The sequence below is a fragment of the Phalacrocorax aristotelis genome, chromosome 3, assembly GCF_949628215.1.
Source record: "Phalacrocorax aristotelis chromosome 3, bGulAri2.1, whole genome shotgun sequence".
Classification (NCBI taxonomy): Eukaryota; Metazoa; Chordata; class Aves; order Suliformes; family Phalacrocoracidae; genus Phalacrocorax; species Phalacrocorax aristotelis.
Genome location: NC_134278.1, coordinates 121,217,726 through 121,245,183, shown reverse-complemented (window position 1 = coordinate 121,245,183; position 27,458 = coordinate 121,217,726). Strand labels below are relative to the sequence as shown.

Below are 27,458 nucleotides of genomic sequence, written 5' to 3'. Positions count from 1 at the left end.
ATGGCCCATGATATGACTGAACTGCTGTCTAAAATTTGCTAGGAGGCGTAACTGACTGGAATCGAAGCAGACTTAATTTAATTTTTCACTTTTCTTGTTTGCTTATGTGAAATATTACAAGCAATATTTAATGTCAGCTTGTAGGTGGGGAAAAATTACTGAACAGTAGAAGAACCCGTGCTTCCAGGTTCAGGTGACCCGCCGAGCTACCCTGAATCCCTGTGTCACTCTCTTGAAGGATAAAAGTTTATATTACAATTAGGACAGTGGACGTCGTAGTTGTTAATTATTTTTTTCCCCATTATGTGATATTTCTTTTCTCCCTTATTTTTGAAAATGATATGTTCTCTAGGAAGCTGCATATCAAAGAAAGTGGCATTTGGGGAGTACAGTGGGTCTTAACAATGCTATAGCCTTCCTACTGTGCATCGGTCCTTGCTAGTTTCAATGACTTCATTAATGCTAATTAGTATTACACGTATAATGAATAAAGCACACAAATCTATCATTCCACCTCCAGGTTCCTGTGGCATTATTTAGTCACTGAAGCTTTGGTGTTGAGCTGTATGTCGTCACTAGCGTTCCTCATTAGAATTGCAGCATGCCTTATACATTGACTTCCCTATTTAAGCTATATTATTAAATGATCAGTGTAAACTGACTGATTGATTTCTAGAAGGTGGTTATACTTAGCCTTCTAGGGAGTTACACAGTACTTGGGAGTATCTGTTGGGTTTTTTTCTAGTAGTATCTATTAGTTAGCAGCACTCTTATTGTTGTGCTTTTTCAACTATTTTTTTAGAGTCTGTCATCTGTGCTGGAAAGGAGGTAACGTTTGAAGAAATGCTGTTACTAATATTAAATGACTGAGATATGTTTTATGTTCCCAGACTGACTGACTGATGAAAGGACCAATAACACATAATTTGGGGGGAGAGAGGGGGAACAGGGGAGAAGAAGAAATGAGGTATAAGCAGTGATTGATTTCTAATTTTTTTTATATTCTGTTTATCTTGTACAGAACTATTATTTTAAAATGCAGGGAGGAGGGATAACATGAAACAACTCTGATAACTAATAAACTTTTTAGATTCTGCTTCATATGTTTACTTTTCATTAAATTTAGGGATGGTTGCAACTACGTTGTTGTGATTCAGTCAACATTTATTTCTATCTGTTTTTCATGTACAAAGGCATCGGGATGCCAGAAAATAAACTGTTAACGGAGAATTAACTTCTTTGGCACGCTTTCATACTTATCTTCCAAATTAAAGAAAATGAAATGGGCAGAAGCAGAGTGTAGATTACCTCCTTTTTGTCAAAAATGGTGGGAATTTGAAAATTAATAATAAAAAAGGGAACAGATGCAGTAACATGCCAGAGGGAGATTAATGTGGAGAGTAAAATCTGTGAGCAACAAAACTGAAGCAAACTGAATCAGTGGGAGGTGGTTGTACAATCAAAATCAGGATAAAAGAGAAATTACAAACAACCCTGCACTTGTCAAAGTAGTAGTAATGAAATCCTGACTCTGCCAGCAGCGAGAACCTGTGTTAGCACTTTGGGGTAAGGCCGGGAGCCGGGTGCCAGGTAGGAGGGCAGCGCGAGGCTGCTGGGCGGCAGCCATCGCGTGTGGAACAGATGGCGGGGAAAGCTGGCCGGGGAGGGGCTCCTTCGCAGAGCTAATCAGACAGTAACGGATAGGGCAGCTGGGAGGACTGACCACCGAGAGGCAAGCGGCGGGGTAGCTGCAGCCTTCCACGATGTGTGCAGTGGTGTGCCCGTCGGCCGGAGAGAAGACCTTGCAACGTCTTTTCCGTGCAGCAACCGCACAAACTTTGGAGGCGTGCGGCGAACCTCGCCCGCGGTTCGGGGAGAGGGGAGGCGCGGACCAGCCGCCGGCTCCCCGCGCGGCCTGCTGGGCTGTGAGCGCGTCCCGCCTAGGTGTATCGTGCCCCCTCCTACCTCAAAATTACGTTGTCTTTGCTCTTGGTCCCGCGCGTAATAAGGTTATGTGTGTTCGTATTTTGTCTTAGCAGCGTATTGAATGCAGAATTTGGCGATTGACAGAAATACAAAAGCACGTGGGTCCAGGGACTGATCCAGCAAAACGATGAGAAAACTTTGCTCCTGTTGAAAGGGGGGAGAGCTGTAGGTCGGCACCTTCCCACAGGGTTGGGCCCCTCCGATGAATGAAGCCAGTTTTCTGATGTTTTATTTCTGCTCGGAGGAGGCACTTCCCTCTTCATAAATGAGAGCTTGTGAGGAATGAATGGAGGTCCGAGCCTTCTGATCTTGAGTCACATGAATAATTTGACTCACGTAAGAAGTAAAGATCAATAGGATTTCTTGTGAAACTAAGAGGTAGTCATGTGCGAGAGGATTACGAGGTCGTGCCCCGTGTTGATGACTTGAAAGAGAAATGAAAATAAATTTTATCAGGGAAAGGGAGAAATAAAATCCTGAAATATAGCAAGGCAGACATGACCTATTACTGCCCAATTTTATTTGATTGGGATATATGATACTTTTTTAGACAATTTCAACAAAGAAATCTACATCTCCTGCATCTGCTTTTTGAACTTGTATATCTCTCGTCTGCAGAAGGTTTATAGCTTGGCTCAATTATTCATTTTGAGCAGGGAGGGGAGGAAACATTACAGGGATTTGAAATAGGTGGTATAACATAGCCATATGCTATTTATGCAGCAGTTTCTGCAATAAATCTAATTTGGTGCTGTCAAAAAAAATTAGACTTATTTGGTATAGCAGCACATTAGTAAATGATTGTGGTAGCTTTGAAAGTTGTCATTCACTCTGTTTTACTTGCAATAGAATCTTGCAAAGCCTTTTTTCCTCTTCCTTTCCCCTGAGCAACTCTCTGAAAATGTCTCAGTTCTTTGTCCTGCAGCTGTAGAAACTGCAAATATTTCCACAACTGAAAAGAAGGTCTTGCTTTAAGGTAATTGAAGAATGGGATGGAGGAAAGAAAAACCTATATTGTTAGCAATTATATGAATGTATCGGCAGAAAAATCAGTAAACTGTGGGGGGGGATAAATTTTTCCCTTGCCTACAGGTTTTCATAGTGCAGCTGAAATTGTTTATCTGATTATACAGCATGTAGATAAATTAGCTGCTCCGCGTTATTGTAGAAGGTAAAATATTTTACCTGCCATGATAAGACCATATGCTGCTTTACGAAGACTGATACTGAATGATTTGAAATAAATCGGCTCTGTCGTCTTCTGGCAGTGCCTTGTAGAAATTTCGAAGCTGATACACTTTGTGTCAAGATAATACACAATTATTTAAATATCTTTCTATTTAATAATTTAAGCATATTTGAGATGGTTGTACAAACACATAAAGGCCATTGATGAAGTTTAAAAGGGAAAGGAAAAAAAAGCAGAGTAAAGAATAACGCCCAAAATGGTGTGTTAACTTTGAATATGAAAGTCTTTATAAATCACCTTTTTTCTTTTTTTTTTTTTTTTTAAGTTTAAACATGGTTGACAATTTCATCTATTGTCCTACAATACAAATTTTTCAAGGAAAAGGCAGTAATACATTTTCAGATTTCGGTCTTAGATTCACCCATTTTTTCTCCATGCATTTGAACTGCAACTGGTCACATCAAATTTCTCTAATGATTTCATCTTTTATACATCGCATCAGGTTGTTGAGGCAGCCAAATTGCTACTGCATGTAGAGTGTGGTTCAGGAGCAGTGACAATACTTAAAGCGCTTTGGAGCGAGCAGTGAATTCAGATGAAATACAGAAGAGACTAACTGCTGTAGAAAACAAACATCTTTATAAGGTCTTTGTTTTGAGCAGTTATTATTCAACACTAACAGTAATAAGTTTACGTGCGTGTATCAAATATTTACTTTCATCTCATTCAAATTAGGTTTTCTATTTGTGTGACTAATGACAACAGGATAATGATTTATTTTTTTTTTTGAACCATAAAAATCTTTCAGACACATGTATTCAAGGCTGCTGGATTTTTTTTTTTTTTGCTGAATTTGCTACTGGAAAAAATGTTTCTGATTTTTATCTTTATTTTTGACTTGTTCTAGGGCTTTTCTCTCCAGTACATCTGAAAGCTTGTTTTTGTAGTAAGCTTAAAATGTACCTTTTGTATCAGCACTTGGTATTTTCAAGTTCAACAATTTTAAAAGCTGCCTTGTGCTTTCAAAAGTATATTCAAAGTAATTTATTTTGTGCAGTCACAGTGATTTTTTTTTTTCTTCTGTTCAAGATTCTGCTCCTGAAAGTCTTGCCTAGAAAATTCAACAGAGAACCCAAAGGGCCCTCAACTGGGGACTTTTTCAAACTTGACATTGAAGAGCATCAGCCTGCAGGTTGTGTTCTCTGTAGAAGGTAGCTGGTGGATGGAGGGAGGAAGAAAATTCACCTGAGCACACCAGCTTTGGCTGGCCAGATGCTCTCCTCACCCCCTTGCTCAGCACCCTTGTGCTGGTGATGGGTCAGGGGAGAGTGTGAGCTGGGAGATGCTTGTCCTGAGGGAGCAGATGAGCACAGCCTCTGCTGTCGGCTACTTGACAGGGCTGACCTCCTTCCCCTGGCTGTGCTGGCAGCCTGGCAAACTTGATAGCGTGCCACTGTTGGTTACCCCTGCATTCCTGGTGTTTGAGTATCAAACTACATTTTTGTAGAAATAGGAGCAACTGTTCTTAATTAGTTTCTCCTTGTTGTTCAGTTGCTTTCTACAGGGGTTGAATCAAACTGGGGAATAAAAGTTTCTCTGTAGTTAGGTGGGACACTGCTGCATATTTTTTTTGTTCCAGAGTTGTTCTTCTATTTCCAGTGCTTTGTTCACCTTCATGTTGTTTCCTATGGAAGAAGATCATAGCATCAGAAAAGAAATACAGGGACTAATCCCCATTCAAGGGATACATCAGTATTAAGTTATTATTCAGCTAAACTTGTGCAGTATTTGTCAATGCAATTTTTATTAGAGTCAAAATCAGACCTAACATAAGTATAACTGCATTTCTGCTAACGAGATTGGATTATCTCCTGGATTTGCTCCCAGAAGGCTTTACTTTAAGTTAATTTTTGGTAAAAGGGTAATAAAATGGGTGGTTTGTTATAATTGCTTATAAAACTTAAAATATGTATTTTATGTTTTGGTACTGTATTTAGTCTTGCTGAAAGATTTTATTTTTTTTTTAAGGGTATTCAAGGCATGCAGTGAAATTGAAAGGTATTTCTTATTTTAGAAGAATGAGACTGTTGAGGAGGTTAGTTAATAATTCAGGAGCTTGTTGTTACCAGAATGTATTCCTGAAAAGAAATATGGGCACAGGAATTGCTGAAACTAATGTATCCTGTTGACAATATGACTTTAGTCTCAGCCCTGACAAAGAGTCTTTACAATTGTCTCAGTGTGGAAGGCAGTATTTTAAGAGTTGCATATATGTGTTTTACAGGAAAAAATATTTAAGATTTTCATTTCCGTAAACAGTGTTACATTTGAAACATCAGTAGGTAAGTTAAAAAAAAAAAAAAAGATGCTGCAGATGAAATACTTTACAGTGAATGCTGTTGGCCACTTTAAGGTTTTACTGCAAACTTACTCATTCAGCTGTTTCCATTTTCTCTTTGCATTTTTAGTCAATATCTTTGTTACACAGCGTTAAAATGAGAGTCAAAAGCTTTCATTTATTATTTTATTTGTAATATTTTTATTAGCCTTTTCCACTTCTTTGCATAGCTCTGGAAGTCTTTCTTAGATTATGCTAGTCTTTGCAAGTAGGTATAGATATATGTATATGAAGAAAAAACACATTAGCTGTTAGAGTTAACAAGTTACCCTTAAAATCTATTCTTTTGCTTCTGTATTATTTCTCCTATACCCCAAATCGATCTTCACAAATACAGGACTGTAAAGAACTTCATCTTCTGCTGGTTAGCAGAAGTGGATTTAAATCCACACCGACAGTTCATTTGACAATGACCTTGAGGGGCTTTGCTTCTTGAAGAAGAAAGCAGAAGCTTGCGGTAAACAAAGTTCACTTCTGACAGATGGATTGAATGACAGAAAGGTTGCGAGTGCCAGAATAGCCCTGGCAGAGGAGGAAATGTTCAGTGGAATCCAACAGGAGAGGAGGTGTGAACAGGTGCAGGGTTGCTGACGGAAGGGGAACCAGATGGAAGGAGCCAGAGCCAGTTTATTTAAAGGAAAAGGCAGAAAACACTGAAAGGCTGTGCGATCAGTGGCTAAAAGTGTGCATGGAAGAAGGTAAAAATTCACAAAGCAAAACTGCACAGTGGGATATCTAGCACTTAACATAATGGTAGTAATTTGTGAGTTTCATTTTAAAGTTGCTATTGAAATACGTTTCTCCCTTACTCTTGACAGCATAAAGAAGAGATTTATAACCTGAACAAAAAAGACCACCTCACCAAACCCCTCAGCTGTTATACTGGCTGTCCATTATTTCTAATACTAATGTGCAGACAGTTACAATCAGGATAATATAAAAATTATACCAGAGTTGACCAAACCAATAAAAGGCATATAAGGCTGGATTTTTATTTTTTGACTCACCTGTTCATATCTAGCTCCTGTGATATGTGGGTAGTTAACATGTCTTTTATTGGGATGTTTCTGTAATACCTAAGCACATCAACAACAGTCAAGTATAATGTAATGTTAGCACAGTTATTTGTCATCCTTCTTGCTTTTGGTCACAGATTTGTCAGTTTGCCGGAATATGTGGTACCTTGCTGTAGGATGGGGGAGAAGTCTAGCTTGCCCTAGATCAAATTCCCGCAAAATCAAATACTGTCTTTCAAATTGTCATCCTGAAGAACGCTTCTTTTCTGTCAAATTGTTCTGCTTCTTCCCAAGCTGTTATGTGAGCCTTGGTCCTTCTGAAGCAGAGAGAACTGTTCCTCAATTCTCCTCAACTTCAGCAATAGTTGGGGAGAGTTAACAAATTCCAAGTATCAGGCCTAGGGTAGTTTAACTGCAGGTTGCATGTCCAAACCTAATGTCTGTGAAAAATGTAGGTGTCTGTTCAACAGTCATTCATAGTGCATCTGTGATCTACTGGATAACTCAGCTGTGCTGATCTGATCCGGATCAGGTGTGAGCACACAGTCACTTTCCTTTTGAATTAGCTAGAGCATGCAGTGCAGTGTTTATGCTGAGTTTATGCCAGCTGCAGTAGGACAGATGATACCTGATTCAGCATAAAGCTTGCTGGTACAAAGTTAACGTACCAAAAACATTGGTTTTTTTCAACAAATTTAAATTGGCAGACTGAGTTCATAGCAGATCAGGTATCTGCATCATTTAGGTGCGTCATTTTTTTATTCAATAGTAGGGGCCTGACAGTTGGATTTACTGTATCAGCAAGCTGAGCCTGGGAGTAGTTACAATCGTTTGAAGCTGGTCTAAGTCTATGCTGCCGCTGAAAAGGCAAATCCCTAGAGTGGTAATATGTGGCTATGTCTGACCACATACTGTCAGGCCCTTGCTTGTGCTGACACTGGGAGACAGGCACCCGTATGATCAGGTGGTTCAGGGAGTTAATCAGTGTGAAAAAGAATCATTTGCTCTTGCAGAATAGGTTGGATGAGTGCTAACTGTAAGAGGATAAAAAGAGGGACCACACCTTATACTGGCAGTGTTGCCTTAGACTGGCTTAAATCTGTCCTGTAGCTGCATCATAAGAGACTGATGGTGCCAAATTCAAGAATCACCATAAGTCAAGAAAATTACTCCTTTACTTTAAATATAATGAAAATAATTTAAATAACTTTGTACAGACTAAATGCCTGTAAAAATCTTCTATGTTTCAACATTCATCCATTTGTAAAAGTGGCTTGTGGAACAAACGTAGAATATTCCAGAGAAAGGGGTGCAGTACTGTGAGGCGCTTAGGACTACATACTGAGACTTAACAAAAACCACTTCTCACATTGCATTTCCCATGCAACTTCTATTCTGTACTTAATTGTCTGTTTCTATAGGGACTTATCAGCCAGATAGTTCACAATCTGATGGTGGTAACCACTGCAGGATGGGTGTTTACTTACGAGGTACGTATCTTGCTGGCAAGGCTTATAGATGTGCCAGAACATCAGATCTGGGTTCTAAGTCATTGTATTTGACCTAATACGAGATGTTAATTACTGTTAGAGACACTTTTTTTTTTTCTTTTCTAACAATGAAATTGAGTGCAGTTAAATATTTAGTTGTGACCTGGTATACAGAGAACTGTCCAGCTTGAAAAGTAGTTATTGTCTAGATTGAAGAACTGAAAGTTTTTTGTAGATATCTTTTGAAGGCAAAACAGCAAAAGAATAAAATCATGTTATAGGCTAGGTGTTTGCAAATTCACTCTTTTATGCTGAATTTCAAGTAAGAAATCCAATCCTTCAATTTTATTAATAAATCTGGTAGGTAGAGGTAGAGATGGAATATACCACCGATAATGTATATAGTCAAGTTAACTGTGTTCAAGCTTCTTCATGTCATACAAACTTCCATAGGAGCAACACTCTGTCTCTCATTTCCTACACCCTTACAATTTTTCATCTTTCTCATGCCTATCAGTGTCTCCAGTTAGTGGTAATTCTGTAGTAGTTTTCAAGTACAGCAAGTACTCAAAAATAGCATAGGAATCTTTTCATGCACAGACATTAACGTATAATACCTGCTGATGCTTCAGGTAGGGTGTAAATGGCAAAGTGGAAGGTTTAGACTTAACGTTTTGCTGTAGACCTCCTAGTATTATATAAAGTGCAAATATAGACATATATAAAGTTATAAGGTGATTCCAATGGTGTAGCTGCATTCTAAATAGAGAAAGCTGGGGGAGAAAATCAGTGGAAACAAGAAGGTCATATGCACTAACTTCTGTTTCAGCAAAATTGAAATTCTCAGGAAAAAAAAAAAAAAGTAGTATAACAAGTTGCCATTATTTGGATTCTGGGAATGAGTATATGGTTGGGTAATTATTTGCATTGTACGGAGAATAGTTTTAAGCTAACTTGTCAAATAATTGTAGTTAGTCTCTTAACAAAGTTGGACATGCAGGCAAATTTTTAGTATTTCCTTGTTTTCTCCCCCCAGAGTGTTTATTGTATTTTGAGTTTTTTTTATTTTGTTTTTTTTTGTGTTTTTGTGAGGTAGTAGTAGCCTGGCAGAGTTGTCCCTTCCTGCCTTTTCTCTCAGGTGGGGTAGTGTAAAGTTTTGGTTGGTTGTTTCACTAACATACTTTAAAGATATTTCGACTTTAAAGAAAGATATTTCGACTTTAAAGAAAGATATTTCGACTTTAAAGAAAGATATTTCGACTTTAAAGAAAGATATTTCGACTTTAAAGAAAGATATTTCGACTTTAAAGAAAGATATTTCGACTTTAAAGAAAGATATTTCGACTTTAAAGAAAGATATTTCGACTTTAAAGAAAGATATTTCGACTTTAAAGAAAGATATTTCGACTTTAAAGAAAGATATTTCGACTTTAAAGAAAGATATTTCGACTTTAAAGAAAGATATTTCGACTTTAAAGAAAGATATTTCGACTTTAAAGAAAGATATTTCGACTTTAAAGAAAGATATTTCGACTTTAAAGAAAGATATTTCGACTTTAAAGAAAGATATTTCGACTTTAAAGAAAGATATTTCGACTTTAAAGAAAGATATTTCGACTTTAAAGAAAGATATTTCGACTTTAAAGTTATTTCTGTAGCATCTTCTAGCCTTACAGATCCATATTTAAAGAGCTGAATAATTTTGAATGCTTAATTTTTTACCACTTTTAAACCCTTGGCCTTTACATAACTTTTCTAATTGCTTGTAGTAGGTTCTGCTTCACATGGTTATGAGAAGAAAACTCTGATATTTCATTATTTTAGGAAACTCTCTGTATCTCTCAACTAATGTAACTAGGCGCCTTACACTGTAAAAGCAAAAATTAAGTTTCTTTCTTCTAAAATTTTTTTAATCCTCAGTTCTCACAAACAGGACCACGTGCGTCCTTAACAATGACGCAGTCCTCCAATTCTACCAATTAAATTAATAATTAGGTCTCTGCAAAATTTAACCATGCAAATGTAGATTGTACATTTGCTCACCAAACACAGTGTGCTGGCTGGGGCTGTTTCCAGAAACCTGAGCTTTCCGCTGAGAAGCCCTGGCAGCCGGCTCCAGTATCAGCATCCGGTCAGCTCCCAGAAACAGACATAAAGAGCAACTCAGTGGGTAATTCCCACAATGGGATACAGGAAGGGCAATTTTTCAGCTCCTTGGAGAGTTTTAAAGAAATGACCTGATCATGATGCTTTTAAAAGCTATTTCTACATAATTCTTGCACAAGCATGCATGTGTGCATTTTTTTTTTTTTTTTTGACATAAGAACAGTCATTTCACGCCACTCCTCCTGCCCTGTAAAAGCACCAAGAGCCGTAAAATCCAGCCAGTCCAAACTTGATGTGGCGGATTTACACACGCACTGAAAAAATCAAAACCTTTATTACAAAAAATTGGATGGCAAAAAATCTACAGTGTTTTCTAAGAGGAAACTAGGAAACACTGTCCAGCTACATCTGCAGTTATAGCAATCCTAGGTGTTTACAAGGAGCTATTAGATGAAAATACAGAGGCCTTTACAAAGGAGGATAACCAAAACAATCAGTGCTGAACAAAAGATTTCTAAAAGCCTGACTTAAGGGAAAGGGAGAGATCTTATGACCCTGAGTCTTATTATTGACTTGATCCAAACATATGAGCAAAGTACATGCTCTAGAGCTCTGTTAATTTAGAAGGTGTGGAAATCAGTAATTCTGAATCATGGCTACACTTAAAAACAGCATTTACTTATTTACCTGCAGAATTCGATGTGTGCTTTTTTACCTAAATATTTGAAAATACTTAGACTTCAGATAGCATAAGATAAAACTCGGTAAACACGTTCTCCATTACAAATAGCTGACTAGGGTACTGCAGTGCTGTGAAATTGAAAGACAGGTCTGAAATCAGTGCTAGGAATTTTACATTAATAGAGAAAATGATTTAAGACCATTCCTGGGGAGAATGACTTCTTGGTAAATTGTTTTTTGTTTTTTTCCATATTTGCAGACCAACCTTTAGGCTTGTCTGCTGACCTGAAAAAAAAAAAAAAAAAGAGAGACCTTATCCTTCTGTGTGTGGCATACTTATGAAGGTGCATATGGAGGACAGAGGGAAGAAGTTTGTTAGGTGTTCTGACCCAACATATGATCTTATTCTATATATATTCTTTTATGACCTTTATCACTGCAGTATTTGAATGCTTTCTGATAGTAAAGTAAGAGACTGCAGACATTCTTCTTATGTTTCCCCTTACAGCATAGGGTAGGTATTGTGACCTCTTGTTTGTGGTTTTATGAATTTTTTTTTTTTACTGTGAATGTTGCTGTGTGCTGGGGTTTTTTGGTTTTGTTTTGGGTTTTTTCCCCCCGTAGCCTGAGAGAAGAGCAAGGGTATGCTCTGATTTTCCATTTTCCCTTGACACTTGTAGCTGAAATAATAATACGAAATAACCTGTGAGAAGATGGTTCAGAAAGCTGTTTGTAATGGACAGTCCACTAGACTTGCATCGTGGAAGGTTTGCAAAGTAGACTCTAGAAAATATTGCTGGGCCACTGTACCCAAAGCTATTAGCTAAAATCTTTAAAGTTCCTAATACATGTAGGCTTTTAAATCACATTTTTCAAAAGTGTTCTGATTTATGAGTGCCTGCGGGCCATATTTTGTTAAAGATACTGGGAATTAAGTGCTTGGGTACCTTCTCAAAACTGTTTTTTCATTTGGTGTATAGAAGCTTGTGCTACAAGAAGCTATTGTTGTGCAAATAAAACAATAAATATTGTGTAACACCCAACAAGTACACAAGTACTGGGAGAGGAAGCCCGTTTCCTCTGGAAGACCTGAGGGAGCGCTCAGTTCAGTGCTTTCCCTCTTTCTGATGGGATTTGTTGTGCAGAAGTTCACAGTGCTGGCCCACTTGGCTACCTGTTATCTGGGAAGAGGTCTGTGTCCAAACACTGGGGCATGTAGTAAAAGCAGCAGTGTTCGGATCAACTGGTCCTCTTGCTGCCCAAGTATGAGTGTTGAGGTTGATTTCCAGGACTGGTCATTATTTAGACCAACACACTTGTTAGTTCAGATAGCTCAAATATTCGGAACACTAAATGCCTTAATAATTTATGAAGTCCAGTTTAAAGTAAGTATATACGAAAGCCTAAAATATTTTATAATTATGTTTTTAATTATAATTAATTAGAAATGTGGATGTCAAAAATAAGGTTATAATAACCTCTTGTGTGCCATTGAAGTGAGATAACTGCTAGAGTATTTTAATTTGTCTAAGTTCATAGTCCATACTCATAGATCCATTAGCTTTTTACAAAATGCCACATGTTGATCTCAGAAAAATTAAATAGTCAATATAGGAAATATGGTTGCTTCACATCATAGTTGCTTTGTCAGAAGGCTTACTGGCAATCTCCAGTCAGAGGCCTAATTCTACACTGAGGCTCATCCTGTATTTTTTTGTTCTGTATTTTTACTGTTACCAAAGCAAAAAGACTGTTGCAGAAGTACCTACTATTGAACTGTGTTGTGAATTTCAAAGTTTTATCAATTTTAGTTCTGTTCTGTTACAGTCAAAAGTCGATGAGCTATTATTTATGTCAAATATGACTGTCACATTGCTAGTCTTTACATCATTCCTTTTTCTTTACTATGAAGCCATTTGGCAGAGAGGAGTCTTCTACTGAAAATGGATCTGTGATCCAGTTGTTGTGTGTTAGTGGTGGGAAAGGGTTTTTTTGTATTAAATTTGGTGGCTCAAATTCAGCCAGCATACTTTTACATTACCTTTGAGGTTAAAGTGAATTTTCACTTCATTTTCAGCAGCGATTTTTTTTTTTTTTTAAGGTGTGCAAGTGATGGCAATCGTGTTCTTTTTCCTGTGCTATAAGCTGTGGTTTACTGTGCCCTTTGTTTTGTCAAGAATATTTAGAAAGCATAGTTTTCAGTCACTGAAGACTAGTATCCAGTTCATTGAGATATGTGAACAAGTTAACTAAGCAGGCTACCCTTGACAGCCGTAACTCAGGCTCGAAATAATAAGTGTTCAGCACTAAAATCACTGTGGAAAACTTGCACTTCAGAACAGAGCTTGAGCTTGCCTCCATGTGACTGAGTCTTTGGTTGCTTCAGACTTCATGGCACAAAAATGAAAGCCACCATGAGTTCAATGCTTCTGCTTTAGTAAAACTGATCAGTGGTGTGGCCAAATCCAGAATTATTATATGGTAGGCTGCAATTTTTGCTATCGTCTCCAATTTTGATTCAGTATTTGCATTCTTGCAGAGAATAGGCTGCTGCAGTTTAACCACTCTGTCCCCTTTTTTGATACTTATAGATAGTAATTTAGAAAGTTCTGGTACGATTAATCTTCAGCGGTCATTTCTGATTCAGGTCTTACCTGTGTTGTCAAAATTAGGCTGCTGTTGCTTTGCTTTGCATTTTCTCTGTGCTTTCCTTTAATCCACATGAGAAATTCTGAAGTTTTTGTAGAAGGAAACTCGTAATATCTCAACACTAACGCTGAAGGGGTATAACTGTTTCTGTCTACAGTCCATAGCTTTTCTTTTCCTTAAATCAAAATTCTTTCACGATTCAGAGTAATTGCAAATAAGCAGCCAGTGTCAAATGTGCTACACCTGCAGTATTTTCTGTTCATAGCAGGAATGTTACTGATAAGTACTGAAACCTCTTGGGCCACCTTCTGCGTGTTTTATCATGTTTTTTTTGTTGGGTTGGGGTTTTTTGTTTGTCTGTTTTGTTTGTTTTTTTTTTCCTCCTTATATGTAATATGTGTTGGGGAACTTTTCTGTAGGATGGCAGAGAGATTGAACTTAGAGAGTAGGGAACGTGTCAGCTCAAGGTGTGGGTGAAACACTTGCCACTCAGTTTAGACAGCCTTGGCTCCAGGAAATTTTTCCGTTCCTCAGCAGCTCTAGGCACCTCAGATATTGCTCTTTATGTGGCACTGGATGTGTCTCAATCCCAAAATTTTCTAGGTGCTAAGATTGAGACTAGTCATCTACCCTTCTGCGTAAGAATTAGCTGTGTTTTCCTAGTATTATCACTGAGCTTTTATCCGCTGTATAAACTCATCTGTTTTCACCCACCCCATATACACTTCAGCCATAGGGAACTCATCATGCATCCATGGTTTCTGAGCTCCTGCTAATTTGCTGTGTACAGTAAGTAGCACAGGCGAGTGGCTGTTTTGGATGGGTCCCCTTAGCAAGAGAGTGTTTCTGGTGGCAGCAGATTCTCCATTTATTTTCAACTTGCCTATTAGCGTGTGTTGGACAGGAGGGACTGTAGCAATGAGGAATGGACATTTACAGGCTTGCCTTGGTATCTTGGGCTGTGCAGCTTGATACATGCTGAAGGCTACCCCCAGCAGAATGCTAGCTAGCCAGCTGTGTGCCAGATGACAGCACAGCACCCAACTGCACACAGCCATCTCAGATGAGGCACTATTAAATAAAATACTGTGCTACTGCCACTTCCTTTAGCTGAAAGTGTCTGGGGGGTGTGTTACGTGCTGGTGTGGTTTTTTGAGCAGCCCAGTGCTCATGACGACTGTCTGAAGGTAAAAGATGTTTGGAAGGGTGGAAGGGGTTTAAATAAACTGATTCCCAGCAAACATGGAAAGATTTTTCATAGTAATGCTTTCCATATTTGGAGCTTACACTTAGGAAACGATGCAAGCATCACTCCTTAGGATAGCCCCAATATGGTTACGAAGTAATTCTGAGAATGATGTGATGAAGTACAGCTCAATGTATGAAATTTCCTTGAAAAATGTGCTTTGTTCCCTTGACACTATAACATTCTTGCTATCTCTAAATGCATTCTCTGTGTCAAATCACTCTGTCTTACCTCAGAAAGAACTGCCTGTGACTTCAAAGGGAGTTTTGCCTAAGGTAGGGCTTGCAACATCAGGACCAGGAATTAGTGTAATGTGACCCACCATTTGTGTTGCTCTGGGGTAAATTTAAGAGAGAAGATTTAACATTGTGTGTGTCATGCTGAGATATTGCAATATCTCGGATGGGTTATTAGGCACCAATCCAAAGGTTAAGTGCACCAACCACATGAGATGTGGCTTTATCCTTACATGATCTATGCCCGTGTTCTGTTTTATAGTCCCCTGAAATAGGTATTACCCCTAGAATAAAAAAACACGTTTATAAGACTTTATTGAAACCTATCCCAAGCTATTAAATATAGTTTCAGTAGAAAAGTGTGTGCATATATGTCATCTGAAATCTAGAAATCAATCCTTGTGATGTGTGAACTCACTGAAATTTTGAATCTGGATCCTAGTGTGCACCAGATAAATATTCACGACCTTTGGGAAAGACTAGATATGAATTTGCAGTTTAGGACCTTTTCTAATTTATATGCATATATCTTTTTGGGGTTTTATTTTCCATGCTGTTTTTGCTTGGCTTGCATTAAATAAAATGCTTCAATGGAGTGTGGTAGCCTAGCATTTGTTTTGCCTCAGGAGTAGATTGCCCCATCTTGCATATCTGGTCAAGTAAATTGCTCTCTTGCTTGCATACTTAGATAATATTACTGGGCTTTAGACCTTCCTGTATGACCCCCCAGTGAGCAGAAGCACAAGGGGCTGGGCCTGTGTGGTGCTAACAGTCTTCTCTATTGTAACGGATGCATTCATCTCCTATTTACATAAATTAATAGTTAAAACTTGTTTAGTTGCTTAAAAAAACCTCATTAAGCTTTCAGAGTAGCTGTATTATGAGCACTGTGGCAATCACTCCCATTGACTTATCTCCTGCTGGTTCACTGGGAACCAGTCCATCTCAGGGTCAGGTCCCTAAGCTTCATTGCAGAATTAAATAAATAGCATTTAAAAGAAAATGCAAATAATCTGTTCAGTGCAAGGCGGGTGTTGGGGAACTTCCATATGAAAAAGAAGTTGTGTTCAAAATTTTTTGAAATAAAATTGTATCTTTGTCTGAAAGGCTAATTTTCGCTCAGGAAATAGATCATATCTTTTTATCCATTTTCTACTAGTCACTGGAGAATGTTTGACATTGTAAGAGATAGAGGTCAGTTTGTATAACCTGAAGTGGGAGGGGAATGTTTAATGTGAAAATCTTGGCCAGAATTTTTTTATTATTATTATTAATTGAATGTTCTGCTTTGCCTTTTTAATTTATCATCTTCTGTATATGATTTTTATTTTTCTTTATTTCCTATTCGGATTTTTTTTAATAGATTGGAGAAAGAGAGCATTCAGCAAAGCGTTAGCAATGAAGCAAAGGCCCGAGCCCTTCAGGCCCAGCAAAGAGAGCAGGAGCTGACACAGAAGATGCAGCAAATGGAGGCCCAGCATGAGAAAACTGGTAGGTGGTAGGGAAAGATTAGAGCCTGGGCACTCACTCACAAGCCAGGCCCACGCCTTACTGTGAAATGACATCAGGAACACCTGTAACCTTTGGCTGGCCGAAGGGAGCAGATGCTAACTACACCGGAGATTCCGAATTACATATTAGTTAGCGTTTAAAAGAGAAAATGGAAAGTATTGCCCACTGTCTGTTGATTTCAGAGTGCTGCTCTCACATCTGTTGCACCATCTGGATTATGAGTTTATTTACCTGTGTTCAAGAAACGTAAAGCTGAGAGAGACCACAACAAAGTAGAAAAACAAAGGGCTTGTTTTTGGCTGGATTTTCAGGCACACATGTTATATAAAGAAAATAGCATCAGAAGCTCTGCGGGAAATGCTCTGAGCTTACAGTTAAAGTCTCCTGAATAGCATTGAACAGTTCCCACAGTACACACATTATAGCTACTCTAAAAGCTTAATGAGTTTGCTTCGGCATCCAAACTGGAGAAAAGCTTTAGCCATTAATCGGTTCTTAATTCACTGTCGCAGCTGGATGTAATTCACTGGCTCCAAATTGATATGTTCCTTTATTTAATCTTTGCAGCCTCAAACATTTTTAGCATTACCATGTGCCCCCCCACACACCCCCCCGCCTCAATCTAGAAGAAAGATGTTTAATCCCTTGCATACTTCAGGTTCTCATAATAGGAGACTTCATTGCATTGACTTAGCTAATCAATAACTTCTAACCTTTACTCTGGAAGTAAAACGGAGTTTCCAAACAAACAAAAAAGCCTTTTGTTATTGTGAAGTACTATGCCAACAACACTAATAAAGGTGCATATTATAAACAGGAGAAGAAATTTTTAGAGAGGAAGTCTCTAAGCCATGAGCGTGGAAAGAAGGAGGAGCTTCAGCTTTTATGGAACTTGGTTTATTCATCTGTTCAATAAAATACCATTTTTGCCTGTCAGTCCTGCAATACCTCTAGAAAAATCATGTAGCCTGTATTAATCTTAAGCAGTGTCAGATAATACCTGAGGTAGCAGGCACATTTACATCTGCCGTCTGATTTTTCTGCCTTTTTGCGGCTTTATCACAGTACTAGACGACCTTTCCTGTGTGTTCAGGGAATGCAGACAACTACGTTAGACTGCTGTCTACACAGTAGGAAAAAAAAAAAGCAGCTCCCAGATCCATTTTTCCCTACTCTAGCCAGCACATCTGCATGTGACCAAGTGTAATTTTGCACAAGAGATGTGTAATTTAGCCTCCTGGTGCATAAATTGCTTCCTTTTCGTATACTGGGACAACATTAAGGCTGAGTTTGTTTTTATATATCTCTAGCAGAATTAGGAGGAGTTGAAAATGATAGTCATTTATTGTGTACATAAAGAAACCCTTGTGTATTATGACCCTACATGCATACAAGGAATTTGGGTAGCAGTGGTCTCTCTCCCTCTGAATTATTTTAAAAGCAGGAATCAAGAAACATAATTTTGCAGTATCTCCTTTTGAAAGAATAAAGATGCTTGATTTCTAGGTCACAAGTTTTGGTGCAGCCCAAACTGATAGTAACTGAAAATTAATTTATGAAATGGTTTCACTGCAACTGTCACTGGACAGTAAGTCTATATCTTATCATTAAAGAGAAGAAAATACATTAGTCATGGCAAGCGCAGGACACAGTAGGTAAAATAATGGCTTTTTTTAAGGAGAGAAAGAAATGAGTCTGCAATGTGAGTGTTTGGGTTGCCAGTGTATCCTGTGCACCGGCTGAGCAAGCAAAAGATGGCTAGGGCATGACTTGCCAATTTTATTCCTCCCTGAAATGTCAATGAACTTCCAGCTAAAAAGCAAAGCCACCAGATTAGATACGTAGTCTTTATTGTGATTCTTGTCATACAAGACCTGATTCAGTGGCAAGATTGCTTTAACACTTTCAGTTAACTTATTCTGACATATAGCCTTCATTTGGTGAATGATGATGTTATAATTCCATGTCCAAGTAGCTGAAGTTTAAAAAACCTTACAAAACCGGAAGGCTCTAGAGGAAAGAAATTAAGAATATGTTAAATTGTTTCTAAGTTATCTATGAATTTATGTAATTGTCAAATAGATTTCTAGTTTTGCAATTTTATAATTTCTAGTAAATGAACTGGATGCATTGCTGACCTCCCAGAATACATTCATAGCAAAATTAAAGGCAGAATGTTGTATGTTGGCAAGGAAGTTGGAACAAATGTCAGAAAAATACAGGTTAGTACATTTTTCTTATCCTATCCCTTTTTTATTATTAGGACGTGCTTTCTTTTTTCCTTTTTTTTTTTCTTTTTTTCTTTTTTCTTTTTTTTTTTGGTATTTTAATATTTATTATCACATGCTGTTTTCTTCCTGATCTTCATATTCTTAATATGAAAAAGTGAAAAAACGTTAACAGAGCTACAATTCGAGTTTATCTGAAATGATATGAAAAATACTAAATATTTAAAGTTCTCAAAACTGTAGAACTGTAGTATGTTGGTTTAATTTTTTTACTTAAAGCTTCATTCACAATACTACACACTGAATAATTGTCGTCAAAATTGCTCATCACTGAAGCTCTGGTTCTGCCGCCGCTTGTTATCTTGTGCTCTTGTTAAAATCAGTAGCAGGTCTAAATGCAAAGCCATTAAAAATTCAGGAATAGAACAAAACCTGGAAGTTATTTAAAAGTTCTATAGAACAGGGCTGTCTTTTAAAAAAAAAAAATTTGTAGTTCTGTTCTAGTAAATAATTCGATTTTACATGTTTAAGTGTGAAAATAGTCTCTATTGAAACTTTCTGCAGGGTTCATATTTAGAGTAGTGAACAGGACTTAAGTGGTGAGTTGGCATTCTGCAACTTCTGTAAATTTCATGCAAAGTGAATTGGGTAATTACGGGTAGGATTCATCTCACATGGCTTATGTGAAGGAAAATACACAGCAAAGATAAAATTGGTTTTCAAGATAGGATTCTTCTGCTGGGCGGATTTAATCATCCTGCAGGTAACACAACAGGGGCAACACTCATTCAGGGAGAGAGCTCATTTATCCCAGTATCCTGTTTCCAGGAGTGGTCAAAGGGGAATAAGTAGATGACAGATATATAGATATATATATATATATGATGCTTCCCACAGGTACTGCCTCCACTGCCCATCCTACTTTCCACTGAATATAAAGTGTTGACTAGCTGTTAAGTGGCTGAAGTTGGGAGATGAATCCCATCCAGAGTGCTTGGGGGAGAAATGAGAAACTTGAGGAAATGTAAGCGATCTTCCCTTGCAAATAATGTTGTGATGGGTACTTGAGAGAGAAGCAAACAGAATTTTTCTTCTGAAAAAGCAGAGCTCCTCTGCTGAAGTAATACAAAATCTAAATAGATTCAAATCGTATTATTATTCCAGCAATAAAAATGCACACAGACTTTGTTGCTAGAGCTCGCAGTCACAGACTAGTAACTGTAAAAGGATGAAGGAAAGACAGAAAACATACTGTGAAAACACATTATTCTCTGAAAATAAATACCAGAGATTGCCAAGTGTTTCTCCACCTAGCAGCATTAGCTGACTATGTCAAGAACCTGAAAAAGGGAACAGGAGCCCTCTTGGATCTCCAGAAAGTGGTATATTTTGCAGAAGAAACAGTATGGAAGAATGTATGAAAGCAGTTCTGAGAACTGGCCCTAAAATAGCTTGAGCTTGCCTTCATTCTTGTTACTGCCTGCAGCAGCTCCCACTCCAGTGGAGATACAGGTAAGGACAAAGAAAGCAAGTGACAATGAGAACAGAAAGGTGGAGCTGGAGGTGGTGGAAAATGAAAAACTAATAAACGGCTTCAGAAAGTGATGCGATCGGGAGATCAGATGCAGAAAATTACTTGGGCGAAGTTTTAAATGCATGATCAGTCTGTATCTTTCAGTACCATCTCTCCGAAAGGCAATCTTAATGCTCATTGTCACTGGATATAGTGTAAAACAACATTTCTGGGACAGAATTGTCTTCTGGAAAAAAAAAAGTAATAATTTCTGGAAGATTTAATAACCTAGTTCTCATGTACATTAATAAAAGCAGATCATGAAGCAGCAGTGAGCCCTATTTGCATGGAAAAGCTTTTTTTTCCATGTTTTTGATGTAGTGGCCTTGTTATAAACTGAATTTTGGACTTGGATGTGTATTTTCTTGCTATACTTCTAGAATCTTTGTGCCCTAATTTCCATGGGGTTAAAAAATAGTGGTATATTAACAGTACCATTATTTAACTGGTAAATCACTCAAGCTTTTTTAATAACAGATGCAAAAGCAAGTTTATGTACAATTTTTGGGTTTTGGTAGGAAGTAAAGGGCCCATTTGTAATAAGAGGCATTGCAAAGTTATCTGTGACTGCTACATATTTGCACAATTTAAGTGGAACACCTCTGAATTGCACATATATTTTCATATTTAATACAGGTTTTCTGAGAAATCTAAACCGAAGTTTTCTTGTCCATATATAAGCCAGAACCATTTTTGTGAGCTAGCCCCTACCCAGGATTAGCAAAGCTTCAGAAAGACAATGTCAGACAAATTATAAACCCCTCAAGCTGTGCAGAAAGAAGACAGTGTCTGTGAAGGTTTTTGTATGCATAGGCATGTTTAAAAATATAGCCCTTTGTTGATTTCTTCTCTGTTATTTTGCTCTTTTTTTTTTTTTCTCTCATTGTCACTGTCTGAGTTTCTAGGTTGTAGATTAATGCTTAACACTACCCACTGTGTATTTGTGATTTGCGCTTTGTAATTAAGGGGAACAATGGGAGTCCATTGGGTCTCGTTATATATAATGGTTGGTTTAATTTGTTTCACTTCTATCTTGTTAATTGTAAATTGATCATTAAGATTTGAATTCTAATCTGTCACCAGGGTTGTGAGTATTGAAGCTAGAGCAATGATCCTGGTTTTAATCACTGATGATGAGAAACAAATTTTATAATTTTGGTACATATTGCAGTTCATATATTTTAACACTGTATTTTATGGTGTTATAAATATTGTTAAATGACTTTTAGTGTAGTTTTACTGTTTGGACTATAATGTATAAATTATATTACTGGTTTGGCAACAGTAGGCATCCAACTGTGTGAGTTTAATTGAACTAAAGAACACACACCCGGCTGAACTATTTTTCTGCATGTTTGGTTGACTGCAGTCATTGCGCTCAATACCAAGAGCGAAATGTTTGTTGAAGGTAGCCATACGAAGATGTGAAACAGTCTGTCTGAAGGATCAGTCATTAAAATAGCATGCAACAATACCGTATCAGCAGAAAATACTTTTGAGCATGTATTTAATTGATGTACAAGTAAACAATTTGTTTTAAGAGTAGGAAAAGACAGCGCTCAAAAAGTGCTGCAATGCAAAAGGTAGTTTAGAGGAGTAAAGGCAGCATTGCCACCTTAGTGTTCAAAAATTAGCTCATCCTAAAAATATCCTAAGATTGACTTTGAACTGTGACTATTTAACATTTGCTGGTTCTTTGCCTCCAGTATTTGAATGTTTTGGAGGAACCTCGGTATTTTTTTTTTCCCAAGACTCTCCCAGCAAGGATGGTAGATAAAAGTTAAAATTTGTTTTTAAATAGAAGTTGAGGCTTTCTTGGTAGTTGAATCGATCCAGAAATATAGAGGGTTTTTTTGTTGTTGTCCCTGTCCTCCCCCCAGGCATCATCAATTATTTTTAATATGGTGACAGGTAAATTTGATTTGGCAAAGTCTGTTACCCATGTACTTACAAGCATGCATTTTACATGTTCATGTGATGACATAGCTTTGCTCTGTATCAAATAATACTGATTTCATACAGGTCTTTTGAGTCTATCAGATCTCAGAAGCACACATAGTTAACATTAATATGACTGTATGACTTGTGGATCCAGCCTGAATCTGCAGAAGTGTAGCTCCATGCAGAGTTCAGCTCAGATGGCAACACTCCAAATATCTGCGTGCTTCAGTTTCTTCTGAGTCCATCACAGCTTACTGCTCAGCCTGTTGGACCCAGAGTAGCTCTCATGGAGCACCATCAGCATGTTCATGCTGTGTCCTTTAGTTGTTCTGGATCCATCAGACATAGTGCTCAGTGCATAGATTTTTCTATGTTACCTCTGTACATGTGTGGGCTATCTCTGAACTTCAGGGCTGTGTACTTTGGCACCTGCCCCCTTCCCTCTCAAGTCCCTGCTGTGACAGCTTGGGAGCAGGGTGGTTCAGAAGCGTTTGCGCAGACCTGGTCCTGCCCCTGGCTGGGTAGAATTGTTACTGCTAGTATAAATCTGCTATTATGTTCAGTACAGTTGTTCAGTCTTATTACAATTATAGTTGTGGGGTTTTTTATTTTGTTGGGTTTGGGTTTTTTGTTTGTTTTTTAACCCAACAATTTTGAAGTTATTTAAGTATCACATAGAACTAACTGTTCTATCTTAATTTTTGGAAATTGAGGTGGATGAGTGGTGTATATTTAAAGATGCAGAGCAAATCTTTCTTTCAGTTTCAGTGTGATGAAATATTTGAATCTGGGTGGTCAGACTCTCAGGTATTTACTTGGAAGGGGCATTGTGTAAATAATATTTTAACTGGAATGAATTTTTTTTTCCAAGTGCAACTGTAATTACAAAAGAGATGTTTTAGGAGATGAGAACACAAGTAACATGGTTCAAAGTATCAGGCTCCATTTTAGAGATTAGAGATCATGGTACTCATGTTTTCAATTAATTCAGGACTTTCTTTTGTTTCATTAAATGTAATTTTCAGCAGAATTTTGGTTTTGGTTGATTTGAATCTCTTGATCTTTCCAGAAAGACTTTGGGCACCTTCAAAAGTGCTGGAGGTGAATAAGTCCCTCTAAAATGTTGAGATTTTTACCACCTTGAAAGTTGCTTTTGCTGTTTCCTTGAATAAGACAGCCATGTACAAATGCAGAAAAAGAAGCAGGATCCCCCAGTTGGGAAACCTTACAAACGTGCTAATTTACAATATTCTCGCATGACAAAAGCTGTCGTTGTATTTTGCTGGCAAAAAAAAGGAATGCAATCTTGAGTTTAGTCCCTGTTGCCACTTGGTTGGGCTTCATTACATCAGGTCTCTTGAGCTGCTCTGCAGTGTACCTGTGCTTTTATCCACTGATTGTCTTCCTTAAAATATCAGTATCAGGTACAGACTGCATTCATACCTCATATATAACAATTGGTCTGACTGACAATACTTTGTTAATGCTGACATTTCAGTTACTGGTATTTCTATTAAATGATCAGTGTAAAAATGCGACTTCAGTTACCTCCCGATAACATCCTGCCCACTGTTACGTACGCGTTTTGGAAACTCTTGTGCATTTAAGTTTGATGTACAAATACATCTGCACAATTCTGATGTGTTTGTCAGTGATGCTCCTTAATAGAGCTGTGACTCCCTATATAAATTCAATTGCATACACTCTTCTTCCAAAGTTTCCCTTGCTAAGTTCTTTCAGACTCACAGATGATATCATGCATTGTTCTCTATTTAAACATGAAAAGATTATGTTGTCATTTCCAGATTTGATTTGTCAGTGTAACAACATGTTTTTGAGGGAGGAGTATTTCTTCCCCCCTGCACTTTGTTGTATTTTTCAGAATGTCACTTGTTGTTGCATTCTGCAACGGCCAGGAAGGTAAAGTATCTTTCTGCTGTAACTGCAGCATATTTAAGTTTATGGTTTAAAGATATCTCTGAAGCTTTTTAACCTCAAGATCTGGAGTGGCAGATGCCATAAAACAAATTTGCTTGCTTTTGATTCTTACTTTCCGATGGTATAGCAGATTCTGACATGTTCTCATTAACCTTTTCCAAAGAGTTAAACTGTACAAGTGCATAATGTATATTTTATCACAATTTAATCTGAGATCTTTTCCTGATATTAAGAAACAGCTCATGCCTGTTTCTCCATGAGCTGATGGTTAGAGATGTAGCAAGTAGCAGTCCCAGGTCATTCATGGATCTGTGAAGAATAAGAATTGCTAGAAGTGACTAATTTTCTTAAAGGCTGTGCTGAGTTTTATGTAGATTAGGGTTTGCCTGTATGATTTGTGTCTTGTTTCTTTAGGTTTTTATTCATTTTCCTCTTAACGGGGGTGGGATGGGATGTGGGTTTGGTTTTGTGTTTTGTTTTTTTCTATCTGTGTAATAGTATTTTGGGCATATTAGGTTAATAAAGTGTCTAAAACAGGACCATTATGGAGAGTTCAACCTGTACAGTGGAGTAAAAGTTGAACAAGTTTTTAGTACCCATTTTTTTAATTAGATGATAGCTTTTACTAATAAAGAAATTGAAATTTGTTTTCAAAATCCTGGCTGAATTCTTGCTTAACAAGTATGAATTTATATTTATTAATCTTATTTAATATCAATGCATAATGCCAGATGACATACCCATTTAAATTAGGCTGAAATTAGCATAGCCAACCTATGTCTGAGTGATTGCCATCGGCATATTTACCAGATCCCCTTCAGCATCATGTTCTTTTGTCTTAAGATATTTGAAACAGTGTTTTGTTTCTGTAAGTTCTAGTAATAGCCTGTTTATGCATTACATATACATGTATGAAATTTTATAAATGCTGAAGCCACATATTGATGGCACACTGCAGGATGAAATCTGACAACATCCATCATCACTGTGCTTTACTTCTGTAGATCTGAAGTCAACCAGCTTAGTCAGGAAAAAGAGTATCTTCATGGCAGATTGGAGAAGATGCAGAAACGGAATGATGAATTGGACCAACAGTGTATCCAGCATGGGAGAATGCATGAGAGGATGAAGTCGAGGTAGGAGGTCCTGTTAATCTGTCAGTATGTGGTATGCTCTACTGTACCTGTTGTGTTGGGTAAACATAACAATGACACTGGGATGTTTGAAAGTAATGTTCTTTCCTTATGAAAATGACCACCTCTTCCCCCTCCCCAGGCATCCTGTCAAGGTTTTTTTTATAACATCTTTTGCTTGTGCCAGTTTGGATAAATAAAAGGAAAGCTTGAACAACATAGTCTTCCAAAGAATTTAAGCCTAGTACATATGTGTGTGGGCTGCTTTGGCTGTTATCTGCTCTAACTTGGATGAATTGTCTAACCATATTATGAAAAAAAAAAGGGGGGGGGGAGGAGGAAGGAGAGGGGTGGTTATTCAGTAATATGAATGTAGACTACAGATGTGGATTCTGTAATGCCATGTAACAGGTGTATTTTTGGGTTTTACCATCTTACCTTTCTCAGCAATATTTAACTTGTATAAACTTGTATAAACAGACAAATCTTACTGAAGATCTTAGTAACCAGAGAACAAATAACAGCTTCCAGGCACCACTAGCCTTTTCAGAGAAGCAGCGATTTCCTCAGGAAGAGCTGGGAGCAGCTACAGCAACGCTCATGTTTCCACCGTTACCAATTAAATGTTCTGGCCAGAGCATCCAGACTGATAATGCCTTGTGCTGTGGTTTGGATTAGATGCCCTTAAAGATCACTGTGGAGATTTTTCTTTTTGGTACCAGAAAGTTCATCTATGCTCTTTTGTTCTGTTTTCTACTCCACATCCAGTGTTAACAAGCACTGGAAAGAGCTTAGGCATGGTTGGGGAGGTAGAGGATAAAGTAGGGAGATGACTGAATGCAACTCTGCAAAGCCAGTCAGCCAGGCTACCTCTTGTCAGTAATGACAGGCAAAATGCAGTTTAACTTCATTTGGACTACATAGTCCCAGCCAGGCAAAATTCTTGTTGCTTTTTTTGACCACCGACCACCTGATAGCAGCAAAGCTTGCATGTGTTGAAGCAGCCAGTGTTCAAAGCTCTGTTTCTTTCAATTATTGAATTTTTAAAATTTTTTTTTGCTGCCATCTGTCTGTTCTCTCTCTGTCCATATCAGCTTGTTTCTTGCAAGCTCTCCCTACATACTTTTCAGTCATCCAGACCCGCTTCTTTCCTCTTCTTTTTCAGATTTCTGTCTGCACCTCATTCTGTTCTTCTGTAACCCAGGATTGTCATAATCTTTTACACCTCAGAGAACACAGAAATCCAAATGCTATGACTGTGTCCCTAATCTACATGACCACATCTCTCCACTTATCTCCTTTCGGTTTCTCTACTTGTGGTGGATTCTTAGCATATGGGGGGCATGCACTGAGGACTCAGGTTTACTTTCAGGGGGGGAAAAAAAAATCTCTTCCCTCCCCTTCCCCCCCCAGCTGTTCTTCTGTAGGATAATTAGTATCTAGTTAAATTTAAGACTGCTTTGTCTTAAATTTTAGGACAACTTTTCCTCTGTAAGAACCAAGTAGATCTCCTGGAAAACGTTGCGTGTTCTCTGCTGCAGCAGCACTGATTATACACTAGAAAAAATTGAAAGCATTAATCCAGAACAGAAAAGTGATTTGAAAGCAGAGTGGTCATTCTGCAGGCAGTGCCTTACTGACAGCAAGGAGAGAAAACAGGACAGTGATAGCATTTGTCTTATTTCATATTTTAGAATATGTAAATATGGCAGAGATTATCAGGTATTTGAATCATGAGCAGTATACTTTACCAGCATTTTAAGAGGGGACTCTTTTAATATTTTTTAATTATGATCTTTCATTATATTAATTTAAAATCCAGTTAACAAGTGACAAGGCTGATATAATAAACTGCTTATAAATTCAGTATAATCTACTTTAGTTTCCATGTTTAAACTCTAATAGATTTTTCAGTATCAGTTCCAAAATGCTCTAAATTGGCTATGAAGTATTCAGATCTAGGTGAAGAAGAGCAGAAAGTATAGCTACAACAAACAAATCTCCCAATTCCTTATATTTATGTTGAAGGACTTCCACCAAATAAAAATAGTGATTTTTCTCTTCTGATTTTGAAAATAGAGGTCCGACTATGCTATTTAGTAAAGATAGAACAAATAATAATAATAATGTGTTTCA

The 27,458-nt window shown here is 37.7% G+C and overlaps 1 protein-coding gene across 6 annotated transcripts in view; it reads left to right on the top strand.

Annotated features, from left to right (window-relative positions):
* Positions 1-27,458, top strand: part of SDCCAG8 (SHH signaling and ciliogenesis regulator SDCCAG8) — a 115,727-nt gene that overhangs the window by 47,629 nt on the left and 40,640 nt on the right. For 5 of the 6 annotated variants that reach the window (XM_075089391.1, XM_075089387.1, XM_075089388.1 and 2 more), the window contains 3 exons: positions 16,361-16,488; positions 18,623-18,731; positions 25,194-25,325. In XM_075089391.1, coding sequence (XP_074945492.1) covers positions 16,361-16,488; positions 18,623-18,731; positions 25,194-25,325 — 369 coding nt within the window. The remainder of the gene's footprint in view (positions 1-16,360; positions 16,489-18,622; positions 18,732-25,193; positions 25,326-27,458) is intronic. The other variant, XM_075089389.1, reaches the window with a different exon arrangement.